The sequence below is a fragment of the Trichoderma virens genome, assembly GCF_000170995.1.
Source record: "Trichoderma virens Gv29-8 chromosome Unknown TRIVIscaffold_84, whole genome shotgun sequence".
NCBI classification, from domain to species: domain Eukaryota; kingdom Fungi; phylum Ascomycota; class Sordariomycetes; order Hypocreales; family Hypocreaceae; genus Trichoderma; species Trichoderma virens.
This window is the reverse complement of record NW_014013665.1, coordinates 581,424-601,371: the sequence shown is the minus strand read 5'-3', so window position 1 is coordinate 601,371 and position 19,948 is coordinate 581,424. Positions and strand designations below refer to the sequence as shown.

The 19,948-nt window shown below is 52.7% G+C and overlaps 8 protein-coding genes across 8 annotated transcripts; 4 read left to right on the top strand and 4 right to left on the bottom strand.

Moving 5' to 3' along the window:
* Positions 1-1,519: 1,519 nt before the first annotated feature.
* Positions 1,520-2,648, top strand: TRIVIDRAFT_49453 (uncharacterized protein; the record flags this gene model as incomplete). Its single annotated transcript, XM_014097946.1, has 3 exons — positions 1,520-1,588; positions 1,681-1,834; positions 1,900-2,648. 3 exons carry the CDS (start codon positions 1,520-1,522, stop codon positions 2,646-2,648), a joined length of 972 nt encoding a protein of 323 aa, XP_013953421.1.
* Positions 2,649-3,534: 886 nt separating this feature from the next.
* On the top strand, positions 3,535-4,226 carry TRIVIDRAFT_157031 (uncharacterized protein; the record flags this gene model as incomplete). The annotated part of the gene is made up of 2 exons (XM_014097945.1): positions 3,535-3,669; positions 3,726-4,226. Coding segments are annotated over 2 exons (636 nt in total), but the record flags the coding sequence as incomplete, so codon positions are not given.
* Positions 4,227-4,546: 320 nt separating this feature from the next.
* On the bottom strand, positions 4,547-5,440 carry TRIVIDRAFT_58920 (uncharacterized protein; the record flags this gene model as incomplete). Its single annotated transcript, XM_014097944.1, has 3 exons — positions 4,547-4,879; positions 4,945-5,190; positions 5,414-5,440. The coding sequence occupies 3 exons, from the start codon at positions 5,438-5,440 to the stop codon at positions 4,547-4,549; spliced, it is 606 nt and encodes a 201-aa protein (XP_013953419.1).
* Positions 5,441-8,075: 2,635 nt separating this feature from the next.
* TRIVIDRAFT_181964 (uncharacterized protein) lies at positions 8,076-9,863 on the bottom strand (the record flags this gene model as incomplete). Its single annotated transcript, XM_014097943.1, has 1 exon — positions 8,076-9,863. The coding sequence occupies one exon, from the start codon at positions 9,378-9,380 to the stop codon at positions 8,076-8,078; it is 1,305 nt and encodes a 434-aa protein (XP_013953418.1).
* A 1,033-nt stretch (positions 9,864-10,896) lies between these two features.
* TRIVIDRAFT_231460 (uncharacterized protein) lies at positions 10,897-12,684 on the bottom strand (the record flags this gene model as incomplete). Its single annotated transcript, XM_014097942.1, has 3 exons — positions 10,897-12,139; positions 12,219-12,385; positions 12,453-12,684. 3 exons carry the CDS (start codon positions 12,488-12,490, stop codon positions 11,070-11,072), a joined length of 1,275 nt encoding a protein of 424 aa, XP_013953417.1.
* A 391-nt stretch (positions 12,685-13,075) lies between these two features.
* TRIVIDRAFT_69218 (uncharacterized protein) lies at positions 13,076-15,059 on the top strand (the record flags this gene model as incomplete). The annotated part of the gene is made up of 2 exons (XM_014097941.1): positions 13,076-13,246; positions 13,299-15,059. 2 exons carry the CDS (start codon positions 13,076-13,078, stop codon positions 15,057-15,059), a joined length of 1,932 nt encoding a protein of 643 aa, XP_013953416.1.
* A 260-nt stretch (positions 15,060-15,319) lies between these two features.
* On the bottom strand, positions 15,320-16,439 carry TRIVIDRAFT_81212 (uncharacterized protein; the record flags this gene model as incomplete). The annotated part of the gene is made up of 5 exons (XM_014098073.1): positions 15,320-15,638; positions 15,724-15,797; positions 15,870-15,911; positions 15,998-16,055; positions 16,162-16,439. 5 exons carry the CDS (start codon positions 16,340-16,342, stop codon positions 15,481-15,483), a joined length of 513 nt encoding a protein of 170 aa, XP_013953548.1.
* A 3,161-nt stretch (positions 16,440-19,600) lies between these two features.
* TRIVIDRAFT_225086 (uncharacterized protein) lies at positions 19,601-19,918 on the top strand (the record flags this gene model as incomplete). Its single annotated transcript, XM_014097940.1, has 2 exons — positions 19,601-19,748; positions 19,806-19,918. The coding sequence occupies 2 exons, from the start codon at positions 19,601-19,603 to the stop codon at positions 19,916-19,918; spliced, it is 261 nt and encodes an 86-aa protein (XP_013953415.1).
* Between the last annotated feature and the right edge of the window lie 30 nt (positions 19,919-19,948).

Genomic DNA, 19,948 nt, shown 5'->3' with positions numbered 1-19,948 from the left:
AGGCGAGAGTCTAATCGGGGATAGGCAGCGTTACACGGCATTGATTCATATTGCACAGCTGCTCTGTCCAAAGCGCTGAGAACTCGATATGATTGATCCAGTCGGCCGGTAATGGGGCGTTGCGCTGTAATGTCTCAGTTGTCTCAGAAAAATGATGTGCCTAGTGGCGTTGTGTTGTCTGCTCATGAGATGAGGTGGTGGCCAAACGGTACGGCTACTCGTACTGGACGCTGTACGAAGTCCAGGTAGTACCCCATGTTTCTATCACAAAAGTTTCAATCGTTTTCCTGAGATTTTTTTTATTTTTTTTTTAGAACCAAGTCATCATCCCTGTGATTACAGCTGTTCAGCAGGCACATTGGATTGGTTAATTGTCTCCGTAGAGGCGAGCAAGTGGAGCTTTGTCAAAGAGGTCGGCCGCACGTCTGTCCCGATTGCTGGGGGTTTGAAGTTAAGAAAGACAACGGGGGTGACCGAACAAGGCAAGGGAGGACACAGCCACGGCTCATGAACTTCTTTTTCCCTTTCTTTTCCCCTTTGAAGACAATACTACATACACCCATCTTGCATGCCTGCCGAGGACACGGCACTTGTATCAGCGAGGGAATCTCAACATCCAATTTCACCAAGGGTCAGTGTGGTGCGACAGCAATGATAGACATGCATATGGAGTAGCACTACTCCGTGCTAGCAGCAGAACATGTCGCCCTCTCTCTCCATTCTCGGCGACCAACTGTCACAATTCATTTAAGAATAGAGGAGCTAGACAAGCAGGCCGCGTGCTGGCAGGCTGACACGGCAGAGGATGAGATTCCCCTCATGTGATTCTCGCTGTGGTACGTCTTGTTAGCATCGGCGCTGGCGAGAAATTCATGATACCCTGCAGCAGCACTCCTCCCAAGCCAGCTATAGGCTAGGAAACATGCAAACTCAAATATGACGGGATGCCGAGCTAGGTGGACAGACAGGGTTCCTGAGCTGCAGGGTTGCAAGACAACGCCTCTTTCCCAACGCTTGGTGGAGTCCGGCCTGGCCAACTGCCGGGGTTCAATGGCGGCGGTAAGGTAAGTGGGACAGTGCACCTCCAGTCAAGGTCAAAGTGGCTAGTGATGATCATCATCCAAGGCTTTCTCCCTTTGGGATTGGTAGAGCGAAGAGCAGATCCTGGTAATTCTGAATCCCGCCCTCCGCATTGTCTGGCTTGCCATGTAACAGCCTTGTCGCCCAGAAAACTGAGCCACGAGCCACTGTGGCAGAGGTAATCAACCTGGGCCAGTCAAAGGTGAGCGGCTCCCGCATCCCAAACAGGTTCTTGGGCGTTTCAAAACGAGCCGCCCATCTTCATCATCGGTCTTGTCCGTAGATGTCATACGAACAGATTGGATAATAATAGCACCCCACCGTTGCCAAGGCGTCATAGGTAAATTTGCTTTTTAAAGTAGAAAGTCGCAGGCTGGTTCGTTTTGAAATTTGATGCTGTTCGTAATCGCCCCCATACCGTAAAACCCATCATTTCATCATGGGGACACTGAACTGCACGTCTGCACCCGAGTCCACCCCCAGTGATTCGGGTGTCGCAGGGCAAGGAGTATGTTGACAGGCACTCGCAACAGAAAATCCGTGGGGGAGCAAGCTTAGGGATCCCCTATTGCCCAAGCCGTATTAACCGTTCATCAACAGATTCTCCTTTCTTTCATGATCACGGCAGGGCTGGCCCTCATCTTATCTGCGAGCGTGATTCTTGCAGACTTCCGAGGCAGAGAGTCAACAACCCGGCGAAAATTACTCAATGGATACAGCGACTCACAGATCATGCAAGGGATCGGCATCCAAAGTAAGCTGCACGCACGAACCCCGGATATCTCCTGGTAGCACGACGCTAAATGAAAGGCTTCGCAGGCGTTGGTTTGGCCAAGATGAACTCCCTTGTACCGTATCACTTCTTCCTAATCTGGATGCTTTCCCTCCTATCCATGGCAACGCACAATGCTACGCTTCTGGCGCTAGTCCGAGACTATCGCCGGGACTGGGTGTTGAGATGGATGAGACAGTTGCTCATGTTTGTCAACCTGGCGCTGTCATCTGTCTCCGGGGTCTTCGTCCTCCAGACGGTGTCCAAGGGACTAGACAAGTCGACTCTTCCCGTGGCCTGTGTCTGGCAGGTTCACGGAGAAAAGGCTCCGTCTAACGCCGGGCTGTCGTATGTCGGTACCATTGCGGCAATGGCGGGAAATTTCATCATTTTCGTTCTTGCGACATGGTATTTGCATAGCCGCAAGCAGAAGTTCTACAAGACTGTTCAGATTGTAGGTTGGGTCCTCATGGCAGCCGTTGCCATTGGGGCTGCGGTACGCATCATTCTGCTTTCTCAGGCGTTTGGGCATCCGTCAGTAAAGCTGAGCGACGAGGGGGAGAAAGATTGGAGCTTCGGCCAGCTTCTCTCGATGCTTCTTCTCGTCCTGCCCTTGGTCTCCGTGATTGAAATCTACCGCGGAGAAATCAAGGTAGCGCCCCCTGTTGGAGACGAGCGTCACCGGCTATATGACGGCGAGCTGCAATCGGATCCGCAGGTTCTCACGCCGTTCCAGCCGAATCCCTTTTTCGGTTCCGAGACAGACCTCTTTAAGAAAAGGGGGAACAGAGGGTAGAGGGTTCAACAAGATTGAGCGGGGTGGCGGACGAAAGGCTGTCGGTGTTTGTGTGCAAAATTAGAGTTTGAATGAATCTACGCAGCGGAGCATAAAAAAGAGTCAAGTAGCGTTTTATTACGAATACGTATATAGATAGTCAGGGACCAGAGTATGGTTCTATAATGGGGTGATTTTGAAGCTGGAGAAATGACTTCGGCATACAAGAGCCGTTGGCCGCACTGCACTTGCCGAGTTTGCGGGTGATCGGGTCGTATACTCGTACGTTACTTATCTCGCTAGAATGTCATGAAAGATATAGGCGGCGGGTAGCTTAATAAAGTTCTGAATAAGGTAGTGTGTGCCTATTGTAGGATTGCTCTTTTCTCGCGATGTTCTATGAATTTGCAGGGCAGGGCAGAAACGATCGTGGATATCGGTCGAAGCTGCCTCTTCTATTCTCCGCTACAGCAGCACACTCCCATGCCTCTTGCCTATCACAGATTCACATAATGCAGCTAGTAACATGAATGTAAATCATTCTCATAAACAGCTATCCAGTAGTAATGGAACTAAAACTCGCCAACATCCACCTCTTGATCCTTGTCTGCTGCATTTGAAGATCGCCACGAACCAACGTCACGATGTCACTCAACCGATCTTTGTCCTTAGCCTTCGTCATAGCTGCTTGCTTGTTTCTCTATGCCCTTTCTAATCAGTGGGTTAGCGTAACGGCAGAGGCCCTACGGGGAAAACTCGTCCCTCATCCGTGCGTATTTCTTCCCAAGAGAGTGAAACGCCATTCAACTGAGTGCCAGTCGAGCCTCTGGTCGAATTTGGTTGAACATGCAGCTGATGGCACTATAGAAGCAGCCCCAGCGACAAATCCACCAGCAGACGCCCAAACTTTGAGCAGACTGCCCGAAAATACGGCACCGACAAAGTCACCACTCACAGATACCATTTCATGTACGAAAAGTACCTATCCAGCATTCGAGATGAAGAGCTAAAAGTCTTGGAGATCGGACTCGGCTGCAACATGGTAAGCACAGACTCTGGCTTGCTATAACAATTCGGCCAGCTCATAGCAATTTGCAGGACTACGGCCCCGGAGCGTCCTACTACACTTGGCTCGAATACTTGCCGTCCGTCGATCTCTACTATATCGAGTACGACAGGCAGTGCGCCGAAAAGTACCAAGACAAAACCGCCAACGCACATGTGTTCATCGGCGATCAAGCAGACACCGTCTTCCTCGCAAGGTTCTCCACAGAGGCAACGGCAGACGGCTTATTCGACGTCATTATCGATGATGGTGGGCATACGATGGATCAGCAGATTACATCCCTAGAGTTTCTCTGGAAAGCTGTTAAACCCGGCGGCTTATATGTGATTGAGGATCTGCAGACTAGCTACTGGGAGTCGTTTGGCGGAGACCCTGCCGGGAGGCGGTCCTCAAAGGAGACTACAATAACGCACTTGTACCAGCTCATCGACGACTTGATGATTGGGAAAAGCGCGAAACAGATTAGCCGCGACTTGCTCTCTATCGATTGTATGGCAGAAATTTGTGCACTGCGAAAGAAGGAACAGTTGTAATCTAGGTATTCACGAGATCATGCCGTAATTAGAAAGAATAATGCACTTCAATTCTATTGCATCTAAGTACAAGTAGGTATTTTATTCGATATTAAAGCAAAGAATTGCAGGGGATATATAATTATGTTTTTAACGGTTTTCTCTTTCCATCACATGATGGAGCACTTCACTGGCAGACCACAGAAGCTGTCCTTGCCATCCTCTCTCTCCGGGATAGGCTCCTGCTTTGGTGCCGCAGCAGCAGCAGTCGTAGCGGGCGCTGATCCGTTAGTCGGAGCAGCAGTCTTGACAGCGCCGTTCTTCTCCTTGCTACCATGTAGTCAGTTGGAGAGAGCCTCAGCGAAAGCCTTGCCCTGGGTAGTGGCGATTCGGAGCTCGAGCTCGGTGGGCTGGCGGGCACCAGTGGGGCCGGCAAAGGTACCGGCACCCCAGGGGGAGCCACCGTGAACCTCCTCGAGGTTGGTGACATCGGGGAAGGTCTTGGCGTAACCAAGGGGAACGTAGATGATGCCGTGGTGAGCCAGAGTGGACATGGCGGAGATGGCGGTAGACTCCTGGCCACCACCGGGGGTACCGGTGGAGATGAAGAGACCGGCCTTCTTGCCCCAGTAGCCGCCGGAGGCCCAGATGCCACCGGTCTTGTCCCAGAAAGCCTGCAGTTGAGAGACTCGTTAGTGATGCTTCTATGCAAAGTAAGTAGGACAGATGATAAACGTACCTTCCACTGGGCGGGGAAGTTGCCGTAACGGGTGGGAATGCCAAACAGGAAGCCGTCGTACTGGGTGAGGGTGTTGGGGTCCTCAAGGACGGGGATGTCGGTAGGCTTGGCGGGAGCGTACATCTTGGCCAGGACCTCATCGGGGAGGGTCTCGGCGATCTGGTAGATGTCGACCTGAGCGCCAGCCTCCTCAGCACCCTTCTTCTCGGCCTCGGCGAGCTGCCGGATGTGGCCGTACATGGAGTACTAGAGGGGGATTCAGGTCAGCTATTGATTGAGGGCAGAGTATGGAATGACTGTGGATAGGCATTGGAACGGGATGTTTGATGGCAGTGTTGTAATGTTGTTGTTGCAATTGACGACTTCTTTCGAAGCTGGTGATGCCAATTGCAGTGAGGGGCAGCAGTAGCCCAACCGGGTGGAAGTAGAGTAGATTGGCAGGAAGATGGAAGTAGAGGCTTCAACTTACGTAGACGACAGCAATCTTAGGAGCCATTGTAATAATTATTTAAGGGGGGTATCTCAAAAAAAGAAAAAGAAACTGCTTGTTCAGGTGATTGTTTGTATGTTGTGATGAGGCTTCTGAGTTGGAGAGGGGGAGGGAGGCCCTGAGCTCTTATAGCTGAGACCAAGCCCAACGGATCCCGGGTCGACTGGGACAGAGAAGGATCAATTGGCGTTAGTGGAAAGGTTACGGCTGCATTCTCCGTAGCAAAAGTTGGTGTGGACGCCTTGCTGCATTGGTTTACATGTACATGCTAATCAGGCGATGAGATCATGGCACCGCAAGGTACCGGGGCTCCTCTTTTTTTTCCGTATATCCAATGGCGCACGTTTTGCCGTGGCCATCGCGATGCGTGAATCTCAATCTCCGTGCTGTCTTGTCCTGTGCTTGGTTAGAACGGCTGCAATGGCTGGAATGTTTTGCCGCAATTGGTAATCAGAGCCACCCCAGTTGTGCCCCAACTTGGCAAGAAAACGACAGAAACAAGCACAAAAGTCATCATCATGTCAGCATTTTGCAGCCGCGACTTGAGCGAGTTTGTCCGCGTATCGGTACCTTGGACGGTCTCGGCTCTCTCGTAGGGCGACACTTGGCAGCTCAGGTCGTGGCACAAGTCACCAAGAATCAGCATTACTTCAGCCTGACAAACTGGTGGCCGCACCCCGCATGTGGAGCGCGGATGGATAGAGGGGTTCGCCGGTGGAGCGCCGCAGCTTAGCTAAAGCTTTGATAAGTCAGGACGCGCGCGGCTGCAGTTATTTTGGCCTCGTAAACTGCTTCTTGACAATTCTTTGTTTACTCTTTTTTTCTTCTTCTCTTTGCAATCAATCAATGCGAACAAGGCGAGATACGCGATACGACTCATGACCAAGTCGAAATCAAATCGAAATGAAATTGCTGCGTCGTCGCAGAGGCCGCATCGCAGCTGGTGACGGACTGCAAGTGCTTGGGGTGGGGCATCACCAACAAAAGCTCCCCCCTGCGGCATCGAGCCCATCGGAAGACGCGATACAGGCCCTTGCCAACAGAATATCTAAGCCTGCAGGGCCAATTTCTAAGCAGCAGCAACAGCCAAGCATCGATTCATCTTTCCAACCTCACAGCATCCTGTTTTGCCAGTCTCGGTCGCTGGGGGAACCCCAAGTGATGCCGCTCCGTCAACAGCAGTCCTCCCAGCCTCTGTGTCTGTGTGTCGCAACACCCCATCACTGAGTCTACCACACTCGTGCTACTATACCGCCAGTCCTCGGGGCGCCTTACTGCCACTATTGAACGCAATGGCAACAAACCTTTTTGCGTCCAGGACACATACACGCGTTGCCCATTGCAATTCCTCCCGCCTCGGTTGCGTCGCCCGGCTGGCGAGCAAGCGCCACTTGGTGCTGCTGACCTGCATTGCGCCAGTGAGACTGAGCGGTACGAATTCTCAACGCCAAAAAAGCTAAAACCAAATTCGCTTTTCCGCTCGAGGAGCCGCTCAAGAGTCCGCTCAACAGAATAAAAGGTGAAAGAAAAAAAGAGTTTAAAAGCGAATGTCGCCGTTATGCGCTCGGAAGACTGTCAGACTAAGCGCAATCTCATCTCAATAAGATGGGAGACGTGCTCAGTCTTGGGTAATCGCTGATCATCTACGAAGAAAGAACTCAATGGCAGATAATCAATCGCTCATGATGTCCCGACACGGAACGAGTCCCGACCCGTCCACCGATCCCGACCTGCCCCTCTCGCTCTTTTTCCCCTCAGCTGCGACGCGACGCAAACCGAGCTAGAATGCATATACGGGAGCAAACACGATTGAGGCCGCAAAGGCTAAAAGAGACAAAGATGGGCTGGCACGTGAATTTGGTGACTTAGGCGCTGTCCAGCCCTGCGGGGGCGCCGAAAGCATGTGCCGAAAGCCAATCAGAATGACGGTCTGCAGAGCTGCCAAAGATGCGTTTTCGACGGGCGAATCGAAGAGAGACAACAATTTTTGCAATTCAGCCAGATAATGGCGGTCAGTTGGTTGCCAAGGACATGTCGTGCGCCTGCTCCCCAACCGCGTATGAGACGCGTCTCAACTTTAGAACTTCCGGGTTGTACGGAGTAGATTGAAGCAGAACCTTGAGTGTCTTGTTTCTGCGGTCCACTTATTGTCACAAATGACAATTCCGCCTCTTTTTTAAACTACCCACTTCACGTCAACTCATCTGTAGGATTCATATGCATAAAGCCAAATCAAGACTCCCCATAGGTGGAAAATAGAGGTAGGCAACTGTAAGTAATATAGGCTATAAATGGTAAGACTTCCTATGCTGCGTACTATTCACATAAATCCACACTCTCAATTCATCCTTATTTTCTATGCAAAAACACCCCCTTCCTCGCCAAAACACCGCCCATGAAACAAAATAGAGAGAGAAACCCAAACATCCATCTCCAGAAAGGGACTCAGTATGGACAGTATGACGCCCGCTTCGCATCCGTTTGCAATCCAAGCAACAAGTCCAAGCATTAGAAGAAGAAAAAAATGAGAAAAAAAAATCGTCCATAAAATCATAGCTTCATTCCCGTCGACAAAGAGGGAGAGGGGGGGAGAGAGAATGGATGCGGAAAGGGGAGGTTCCCATATTCTCGTGATGAATATTTACTGTCTTGGCTCAGCCTCGTGTTCCGGCGGTTGTGCGCTTGGAGGCTCGACCGCAATCGAAGGGAGCTCGCTGATTCGCAGACTTGGCAGTTGAGGGATGCCGCCAACACCGCGGCTGGACCGCCGCTGAACGTCTGCTGAATTGTCTTCGCTTGAGGCCGACACAAGAGATGGTGATGTCTGGCTCCGCTGGCTCCTCTGAGAACCCGATCGATGTTGTCCTGGATAATCTGGCGGCGGCTCGTGTATATGTGACAATGGTCGGTCCTGGAAGTCGTCGTCGTCCAGAGAAACATCTTCGTAGCCCGGAGGCGGCATTGCTTCGTCGCCCAAGTCTGCCTCCACGAGTTCGGGACTTGACTCTGCCCTGGCTTCGCTCTGAGCTTGGCCCGGGGTGTTGGTATGCGATTCTCCAGACCGGGTCAGTGCGGGCGAGGGGAAGTTGCTGTCCATGCTGACGACGGAGCCCACGCTCATTCCACGGTTGTGTGCCTGAGATCGCACATCAACCATGCCGATGCTTGCAGAATCCGAGAGTAGACCTATGCGCTCGCTCTCGCTGCTATTGGCACGGACCCTTGTGCCGTCGTGGCGAGCCAGTCCAACGTCCGCATAAGATACGCTCGACACGGATAGATTCCTGTTCTCCTTTGCACGCTCCATTTCCCGCCGAAGCTCGTCGATGGCGGTGCTGTTATTCGCAGCCCTGGTGCGGGCACGGATATCTGCCAAGGCCGCATTGTCGCCTCGTCGTCGGGCCTCTTGTCGCTCCACCCTCCTCTGCTGTTGCTCCTCAATCATCTGCCGCCGCGCAAGCCGAATCTGATACATGCTCTCCATCTCTTCGTCGCGCAGCGCTTCCAATTCCTCTTCGGTGGGCAAGTCGACAATGACATCGATACCATCTCGCTCGCCTTCTCGTCCTAGAACCTGTTCGTTGTGCGAAGCCATCTGGCGGTAAGCCGGAAGGGTCATGACCGAGCGAACCGAAGTGTTGCGATCCACGTTGCCAGCAGCGGCATTGTTGCGGTTTGACGATGCAGATGGAGGCTGGTTAGATCGACCACTTCTTGGCGCTGTCGATGAGTTGGCTGCACGCGAGTTGGACGCTACTTCGGTGGTGTCGTCTCCGTGGGCTCGCTCGTATTTGGCCTTTTTGCCCTTTCTTCTTCGCTTGAGATATAGCACAAGGAGTGCAATAGCGACGATTCCAACGACGGCGGCTATGATGATCTGTAAACGGCATCCCGAGGTCAGCAAAACAAATACTCTTGCATTTCTCATCTCTTCAATCGTAGACATACGACGCCTATGATGCTCTTGCCCATCCCGTCCCGCCGCACTAGTGTATGGAGGTGGCGAGTCGATTGCGACAGCTGCTGTGCGCTGGCATCAGCACGTTGCGCCGTCCGACTGTGTAAATACATCCTCGCCGGCCGCGAGAGACATGTAGGAGGACCAGAGTCCGATGGATGCGAGGAGAAAAGGAGACAATCGACGGATTTGGTTTGTGGCAGAGTGAGATTTTCGTTAATAGGCCCCTTCACGAGTCTGCTGTCCGCATTGGGTCTATGGCCGGACCAGTCAGCTCCAATGCAATGCGGGCGGCGCCAGCGTCTCTCCAGTGACCGAGGGTCCAAGCAGGAGATGGAGGTACGAGCTCAGCCCGTTAGCGAGGTGGGCCGGGAGCGAGGACTGTGTTTTGCGGTGGTGCTGGTGCGGGGAGCTAGCGGAAACAATCGCACGATATACGACCAAAGGCGACGCAGCACAAGAGGATGAAAACAATGCTGGGATGAGGAGGAGGAAGAGATTCAAGAAGGACGAGGGAATCGTAGCGGGAAGCAGGAGATGCAGGGTCGGGCACGCGAGACCTGCTGGCCTGATTGCAGTGGGCAGGCGTGCTAACTCGAGCGCCCAAGGCCCTGAGAGGCGCCCGGCGATACGCTAAAGGTTGCATGTAAGCCCCATTTCGTGACGCTTTACGAGGAGCCTCGAGGCTAAGCCACCGACACAGCCAGCATGGCGAATCCCCCAATGCCCGTTGTCCAGCCACGCTTTTTAGGGCTGGCGAGCAAACCACGTCCTCGTAAGTAAAGCCCGGCTAATGCATGACGACGACGTATGTGTGGAATCACTGGGCTGACACTATCCTCCGCCCGCAGATGAACCCAAGTTACCCGCTGGACGGGCCGCCGCTTTGCTATTAATGGCTGCATATGATGGGCTTGATTGTGCGTAGTCATCCTGCTAGTGCGTCTGTCATACACGTTCTGTGGTTGCGTTCCGGTCTGCATCTCAAGATGGACGATGTGATATCGGATGGGTGGCACGAGCTTTGAGATCGGACGGGCATTTCGGGGGTCTGGTGTGGAGAACAAAGGCGAAAGATTCTATGTCTGGGAGCGATGGCAAGCCGTCAGTCGCTTGTCATCCATGGGGATTCGTACAAGTAGCTCCAACAAACACAATCGCCGCAGAAATACATATCCACAGGTACATGTCATCCAAAACAGTGGCTTTTTAGACTACCGACGACATCTCCACTGCAGCAAACGATAATCTAGAGGTAGGTACATAAGATTGCACCTAATATTAGCAGCCGCGACAGCATAAGGTAGATACGCATCCACGATGCTTCAGGCAAGGATAATATAATTCATCCATTGCTTCCCATGTCGGACATCGAGTCTCACCGCCAACGCACCACCTACCCTGTAATAACTCAAATCAAAAATAGAAGCATCAGTGCTGACGCCCTTAGCCACCTGGCATGCCCAACTCCGAGAGAATGAGGTAAAATGATGGAAGCGAAAGTAAAAGATAACGGCATTCGTATTATAACGTCATGTGACAAAGTATCTCTTTCGTAGAAACCCGGTACTCCTTCTGCCTGGATATCCCTGCTACGTACTTGAAAAATCACCCGCATCATACCTACCTAGTATCTCCATCATACTAATCCCTTGCCCACCCAAACCCATCTCACCTTTATCCAAACTTCTTTTCAAACTTCTTCAGCATACCCGTCACACCTCTCTCGATCCGGCCGGCGTTTTCCTCGAGTTTTCCTTTGCCCTCGGGCTTCGACTGGTACTTATGGGCTCCTTCCGCTTCCGTTGGCCGATATACCTGCTGGTGTATTGAATAATCTACTGGCCCAGACGGCGCGTAGTTTGACTGGGAATATGAGTAGTTGGAGTACCCGCCTGGTGGAGGGCCAGGAGGGCCAGGAAGACCTTGATTTGCCACTGGCGGCTGTGATGCCGGTGGTGGAGGAAGACCTGGCGATGCTGGAAATCCCGCCCCATAAGTGCCGGGCAGCCCGGGAGAGGGCAAACCCTGCGCTGGCATCGTCGCAGCTCGATGAAGTCCCGGATGGACTGGCGGTGCCGCGAACTGAGGAGGCACAAGTCCTGGGCTGGTAACCCCCGGTGCAAATTGAGACGGAATGCCAGGGGTAAAGGGCTGTCCGCGATAATCATAAGCCACCGCGACCGCCAAAGGATTGAGAGGATCCTCGTCCGGAGGAGGAGTCTTCTCGCGATGGCGGATAGCCTCCGGTGCAGCTGGCGCAGCGGGATTGTATGCCATGGGCGCAAAGCTTGCCGGCTGAGGCGGAGGCGGTGGAGGCGGTAAGGAGATGCTTGGTGCTTCTGATGAAACGGCCGAGGCATCTCCAGGACCCCCGATTGAGCTCAGAGAAGCCGACTGCGACGAGACAGCCCCATTGCCGTACTGAGGATCCGAAATGGCCGCGTTCTCAAGCTTCTGGACGACGGAGCTCAATCCCGCGGGCTGCTGAGGCGGCGGGCCTGGCTCATCAAGAACCTCAACCTGGTTTGGCGGCAGCACGCGCCGGACGCCGTTGACAAACTGCAGCGCGTCCTGCTGCGTCCAGAAATAGACGTCGAGTGAGTGCAGCTTGTAGTGATACTTGTTCTCATTGCGCGGGTCGTAGGTGGGGAGATGCCACTCGCTCTGATCAACTGAGTCGGCGACGGTCAGCGAGACGGCGCAGTGCTGCTTGTATGAGTACCGAACATGCGCTTGATCGAGGACTATGCGAAGGAGAAATCAACGCCGTTAGACTATGCTCCACGGACACGGATGGTGAGCTTGCGGCTGGTCTATTCTTACATCCAAAGAAAGCATCTTGGTCGTCTGTCCCCGGATTGTTTGCGATTTCAATCCGGCACCTCCTCTCGCTGGCATTCTCAAACAGATAGACATATGATCCCTTGTCAAATCGGTGATGGCGAGGCTTCACATTTGCCGGAGAATAATAGTAGTGTACATCTCCAAAGCTGCGAGTCGCGGCGTCAGCAACGGCTGTAAGCACAAGCACCTCGATTGCGACCGTCATCCACTCACAGCGTAGCTACATTCTCCTCACCTGGCCTTGCTGCCATCTTGTCTGTCTTCGTCTGACCGACAAGAGATACTTTAGACGTCACCGGGCAGCTTGAAACGAAACGGGTGAGAATTAAAACTCCGGGCCCCTTGAGCTGCTTGCTGTATGAAGTTGCTCTTTATACGCTCTGGCGCCACTCGACGACCCTTATTTCTCAAAGCGAATCATGCAATCGCTTCTGTGAGATAATGGCGTCTCGGCGCTTATACGTCCTCGCAATGAGGGGTGTGAGCACAGCCTCTGGCCAATAGCGATCGACAGCAGCGAGTTCAGTCACAAAGCCCTCTGAACCAAACCCCACTGGACGCTGCTAGCACATGTGCTGATTGTGCTGAGCTATGCCCAAAAAGGTTGAAGAATGCTCCAAGCTCCTCACGTGATACCGTGTCGGAGTCGTATTTCCCGCTCTCTTCTCTTGACATTAGGCAACGCGCTTCAACCCTGTCGGAATTCCGCCCGTGCGTGAATGCTTTATTTACCAGACTCTAAGCTGCACTTTTAGGAATGTCAGCATGAAACTAATAATCCCTCTATGCTGTCTGTTACATGATACTTGGGACTGCGACTTGATGGCCCCAGCAACATGACGTCTGCGGAATCAACGGAGGAACCAGCGCATCCTGAAGAAAACCGGGAGGGGCATCAGGAGCAACACCAGGAGGAACACCAAGACGATGCCCTCAAAACTCTCAAATACCACCTGCTCGGGCCTTCGCTGACCAAGGCTGGCCAAGACAAGGTCGACCAAAGCAAGGTTTCTGACCAGAATCTTGTCTCAGATCGGAGCCGCATTTGTTAACTCGCAGATTCAGGTTTCGGAGATTATATACAATGCATCCAAGGGATCCAAATTCTTCAACCGCGAAGAAGAGCGAGACAAGATCCTCACGAAAAAAATCGAACAGATTCTGTCACGGAAGAACAAGCTGGAACAGCAAGATCTGACACGCGACCTGCGAAATGCCGATCGTCTTCTCGCGGAGCTCGAGCTGTCCAGAGACCTCACCCAGTACATTGTGCATCTTGATTGCGACGCCTTTTTTGCGGCTGTGGAGCTGCTGGAACGACCCGATCTCAAAGACGTCCCCTTTGCGGTTGGCGGTGGTGTTCTCACTACGTGCAACTATGTTGCGCGCCAGTTTGGCTGTCGATCGGGCATGGCCGGTTTCGTTGCCAAGAAGCTTTGCCCACAGCTCATCCTTATCAAGCCCAACTTTCACAAGTATGGTGCAAAGGCTCAAGAAGTGAGGGCGGTGATTGCAAACTATGATCCGCGCTTCGAAAGTGCTAGCATTGACGAGGCATACCTCAACATCACCGAATACTGCGACGAACACAACATGGATCCGGCAGCAGTGGTGGAGCAAATGAGGAAGGAAGTCCATGAAAAAACGAGCATTACAGTGTCGGCGGGAATTGCTGCGAACGCGAGGCTGGCAAAGATTTGCTCAAACATTAACAAACCGAATGGACAATACGTCCTCCCCAGAGACAGAAACTCTATCATGGCGTTTATGCGAGATTTGCCAACGAGAAAAGTCAATGGAATCGGTCGAGTCCTTGAGCGCGAACTCTTGGAGATTGGGGTCAAGACATGCGGTGACCTATATGAGCAGCGGCAGTATCTGAACCGGCTGTTCGGGGAGAAGTATTCTGTGTTTCTCCTCCGCTGCTATCTGGGCCTTGGCCGCACGAAAATCCAGCCGGCAGAAGAGTACGAGCGCAAAAGCGTCGGAACTGAGAGCACATTCCATGACATATCAGACCCTGCGAAGTTGAGAGACAAACTTCGCTCGACGGCTGAGGCTCTGGAGAAGGATCTGAAGAAGAATGAGTGCAAGGGCCGCACGCTCTGCATCAAGATAAAGCTCCATACCTTTGAAGTTTACACTCGGCAAGTCGTCCTGCCAAAATCAATACATCTCGCCGAAGACTTGTACAACTATTCGTTGCCGATGCTTGCGAAGTTGGAGCAGGAAATGCCGGGCATGAGGCTGCGACTCATGGGGCTGCGGTGCACGCATCTTGTCAGCACCAAGAAGCCCGATACTATGGCATTCTTTGGTTTCAAACCTCGCCGGCAAGATGCTGGGGAATCAAGTGATGCCGGGATGGTCAAGAGGAAAGCGAGTGAGCCATTGGAAAGAGAAGAAGAGTGGGACAAGTTGGATGGAGACGATGAGGATTTACTGGAAGATTTGGACGATGCCTTGGGCGACATATCTCACGAACACGAGGATGGAGAAGATGAGATGCTGCAGGAGCGAAGACATGGGAAAGAGATTGTGCCCAATCCGCCCCCTGACCGCGAGGCTCCGCCACAGGAGGACTGGTGGGAGTGCCCAATATGCCTCCGCCCCCAGGCAGCAAACGAGCGGCAATTTAATGAGCATATCGATTTGTGTTTGTCTCGGCAGACAATTCGAGACGCGGTTCAAGCTGACGACCCGAAAGACACAACAAAGCCTATCCTGTCTGACGTGAACAAACGGCCCAAGCTGACAGAAAAGAAGCGGGGCCGTCCACCTTCTACAGATCCAAAGCAGAAGAAGCTTTCTTTTTTCTGAATGAGCACATGATGGGTTATGAATGACGATACCTATAGAATTGTTTTGGGGCTTTTGGATATAGCCTTTGTTGGAAATATGTGTACGGGTCTCATTTCACATTGTGAATATTAGTCGCACTTTTCGATGTAACGATGCCTTTGCCAGGCCGACCTACCTCCACTGATCTGCGATATATCGACTGATGTTTGCATTTTCCATGCATGAACTTTACTGCAAATAGAGTCGTGATATGACGTATGGAAGGTGAATGGAAAGGGTGCCTAACGGTGATTGATAGCTGACGGACGATCACATCTTCATACTGTTGAACTCCAGCATCTGGCGGAAACGTTTCATGTACTTTTGGGATCCGCTATGCGATCCGCTATGCGATCCGCTATGCGACCAAAAGGAAAATATTTACAAATCATCATGTCGTTTACAACTCCCCGTGACCCTCATCAGTGTCGGCAATAACCGTCTTGGCGGCATCGACAGCCTCGGAGGCGACGCTGGCAACCTTCTCGGCCACTTTCTCGGCCGCAGGCTTCTCGGGGGCCTTGACGCCCTCGATGGCCAGCAGCTCGGTCTCGAAGACTATGACATCAATTAGTGGTCTGATGTCGATGCGGCGTGGGGGTTGAAGTAGAAGTAAGAGGAGAGAGGGTAAAGAGGAACGTACTAAGAGTCGAGCCAGCCGGAATGGGGCCCATGTTGCGCTGGCCGTAGCCCAGCTCGGGAGGGATCGTGAGGGTTCTGGAAGAGTGATGTAATGTTAGCCATGTGGTTTAAGCAATTAGGGGGGCAGTGACGCAGTGTTATCCTTACCTCTTCTCTCCAATGCACATGTCAAGGAGACCCTGATCCCATCTAGAGTGGCGAAACCCGTCAGCTTCAAGTCGCGAGAAATCCCAATGTCGTGGGGAGGAGGGGGAAGGGGGAGTGTAGAAACAAACCCTTTGATCACCTGGCCAGCACCCAGCTTGAAGGAGAAGGGCTGGTTGCGGTCGTAGCCTGCGAGACAGTGTCAGCCACGAACAGCTCGAAACAAACAGAGATCGTCATCTAAGACCCTCCCGGGGCAGACGGGAGGGCAGACGGAGGAGGGAATTTAGCGTACTGGCATCGAACTTTTGGCCGTTGGCAGCCAGAGTGCCGCGGTAGTGCATGGACAGCTTGTCGCCCTTTTGGGACTTGCGCTCGCACTCGACGGCGTGGGTGACCTCGATCTTGAGGTCCTCGGCGGCGACGACACCAATGGCGCAAGAGGCCAGGGCGGAGAGGAGCAGGGCTGCCTTCATGGTGGCGAACTTTGTGGGTGAGATGGTGCGCGGACTGGTAAAAAAATGAGGCGAAACGGGGCGAGGCGACGACAAAGATGAAGCGTGGGTTACGTCGAAAAAGGGGGAGGAAGAGAAAAGGAAGAGAGAAAAGGCGATGCTGATGGGCTTCACAAGATGCAATGCCAATGCGCCAGCTGAGGGGCTTCCAAAGTGGCCAGCTATCCAAACTCCACTGAGCTTCCCGATTAGAATTGATGGATTGGATGAATCTGCTTTGGCCGTTGAGATGGCGGAGAAGCATTGGCCAATGACATGCTGGCAGTCTCGCTCCCCCGCCAATTTCAATGCCCAGGGGGGGCCGCTTCAATGCCCTGTATCGCTTCGTTAGTGCTTCATTTGCCTTGACATTGGCTTTGCTCATGGCCCGATTATGATGAAATTCAACATTTTGGGCATGGGATTCTACGCAATGGCATCGTATTTGCTGGCGGATTCTGAAATGTCGTCACCAAGGGGCAACTCAGCGGCATGTTTATCTCGCGTGATCCAGTGCAGCCTAAAACAAACTGCAATTACAAAATGCGAGGTGACGATTATTGGTTGATTTGCTTACACGGGGATGCAGCAGAAATTATTGAGCGCATGCATGCATGGGGGGTTAGAAAAGAAACTTTGGCTTCTCGGTACGTCATGGCCCTGCTGGACCCTGTTCTGGGGGTCATGTGGGTGCGAGCGAGACGATAAAGAATCGTAGAAGGGGCTGCGATGATGCTATACAGGAGGCCCCAGCTGGACAGGGGAGAGTGAATGCAGTCGCCTTTTGGCAAATAGCCCAAGCAAAGCAATGATGAAGGATTCGGGCAGCGTAGGTACGTAGACGAGGCGTCTTTGGGCAGTACGGCATCGACGTCAATACGGCCAATTCGAGATGCCAAAATCTTAATTCCCTTTGACATGTGGCGGAGAAACTCAATCGATCCCAACCAATTCAACGATATGACGTAGTTGAGCCCTGAAAAGCCCCCTCCCAATTCAGGAGCCACGCTACTATGCAAGGCTACCGGGGAGGCTGATTGCAGAGCCACATGACTTTTGGAACTTGAGCCCAGATAGGAGCGGGCACCATGCCAAAGAGAGGCCGTTTCTTCGCTTTCTGGATTCTATATGTGGGTTCGTCGATCAAGGTTTTAGTTCCAATAGACGTCCCTTGCATCATGAGGCCCTTCCCCGGCGCACCTCGCTAGCCCCGTTTCCGCTCGCCCAAAATGCTCCCACGCCCTGTACGAAGGGTCTTGTGTGGGCAACAAGCTTTTTCGGAAGGGGTGTACTCCGTAGTTGGGCAGAAACGGTGAGCAAAAGCGAAGAAGTGGTTGCATCGTCTGGTCAGAAGAGGATTGGGAGTGGGAAATGAGGTTCCTTTCCTGGCCATCCCACGTATCGCGGACGAAGCCGGTTGAGGCCATGCCGGGATCCTCTTCCGGCGAAACAAGCATCGCCAAAGTCGCCGGTGGGCATTTTGTCTCCTAGTGTTGTTGCCAAGCGAGTTGCGAGTAGCTTAAACCTATAGTATTCGTATACTACCTAGTAGTACCAGGTCATCTTTCTTACAGTTTCCATGGGCACAACGGGGCTTGTCGTGTCGTCACCGAAAGAACAAGAAGACACAGCCTGCTTCCATCGTGGCTTGTTCACCCACGACAAGCCGCAGGACAGACAGCTCACGAGCAAAGAAAAAAAAAAGGAGAAAAAAAAAAGGAGAAAAAAAAAAGGAGAAAAAAAAAAGTTGTTGATCCCAACTAGCGGCTCTTTGTCGCACAGCGATTCTTTGCATTTGATCCTTGGTGCGATACCATCCAAACGCGTGACATGTGCTGCAGGTAATCTCTGGCTTGTGGCTCCCCGCGAATGCACGAATGCATACGCATACAAGTCTCCCTCGCAGATGCGGTTCCACCAGCCGCACCTTGTTTGCCATGAAGGTTCCCAGCCACCCACTAAAGACAAAGTGAGGGGAAAAGTAGATAGAGAGAGGGAAAAAAAGAGAGAGAGCGAAATAAGCCAATCCCAAACTTCACCCCCAACTTGCCGCTTTGCAATCCCGTTTTCTCGACTCTTCGACGACTCATCAGGGCCTCCGCTGATGCCTGCTTTTGCGCCTTTCTGCCTAGCAGGTCTAGGACGGCCTAGTAGAGGCTGGATGGCACGGCGAGGCGCTGGGCAGTGGCTTCGTGGGTCACTTGTTTGACCGTCGCTGGCCGGTACCTGGGAGCACGGCAAAGCACACAAGTACATACAGCACGCTTGGTACCTGTCCGCTAACACCCGCTCTGTGCTGGGCCCTCGCGATGCTGTTACGCGCAGCCGTACTTTCTAACTGACGAATTGCATGGCAGGTACACGGCTGTGCTTGGCAGCCATCCATCTTCATGTCGTCCATCTTACCAAAAACACTCACCGTCGACGCGCAACCGCCGCGACTGTGACTCGAAGGCAGACGTGGCATCGCATCGCATCGCATCTCCATCTCAGCAAAGCTCTCACTGCCGCTGCTGTCCCCCGGCCGTCGCTGCTTCACTGTTGTGGCCATGCTCACCGCGAGCCCAAAGTGCCGAAACCCCAGCCCCAACTCTCGCGTTCCAGGTCCCTCTTCGCCCTGCCTAACCACAGACACACCCCTGCTCTCGCCATCATGAGGCCCCTCAAGCCCTTGTCGCCACTTGCCCGGCGTTTCTAGTGCTCGACTTTTGGGTTCTCACGATGGCTTTGGTCCGATTGCTGAGGCCAATCACGGCGATTGGCGGCCCCTGTCTCGTTTCCCTGTTTGGGGGGCCTCGGCAGATCGCTTCCAAGGCGTATGTTTCCGTTGTTGAGAGCCTGAGTCACGACGTGTTTCTCTGTCAGAGCTAGTACCCGTTATTGTTGCTGCTGCCTCCCTAACGCCTATTCGCCCTATCTGCCTATCGTCTTGAGTGAGCATGCTGCCAGCCAGTCAAGTAGACTGTCATGGCGGTGCATTCTCTGAAAAGTACAAATTCTCCATTCCCCGTCGTCCTCAGGAAGCACTTTTCCTTTCCTCATCATCCCTATCAAGATAGATACGAAGCAAAACGCAATTTACCAACTATTTTATATATCAACTACTGCTACTATTACTGCACTTGTCTATTCTCTGTTGGCTCTCATTGCTATACCATACTTTGACAGTTCCAACTCTCCATCGATCATCAAACCAAGCAATCCACCAACAGCAAAACAAACAGACCAACAACTGTGACAATGTCCAGCAGCCAACGCAACGTCTATGTCCACCAGAGCAACTCTGGCTCTTCCACCGCCGGCTCCTCTAGCCGCTCCTCCAGCTCATCTGCTTACTATGAATCTTCCAACTCCCGCTCTGGCTCAACCCGCCGCGAATATGAAGCTGGTATGTCATTACGCCCAACATATTCTACCAACTCCAACATGCTAACAAGAACTGTAGCTGGTCGTACTGCTGAGGTTGTCCGATCCGGCCACAATCTTGTCATCAACCACAACAGAACGGACTACGAGAGGGGCTCCCCTTCTCCTCGCTACCGTAGTGGCTATCAGTGATGCGTCCTCCATCGCACGGCATCGATGGTC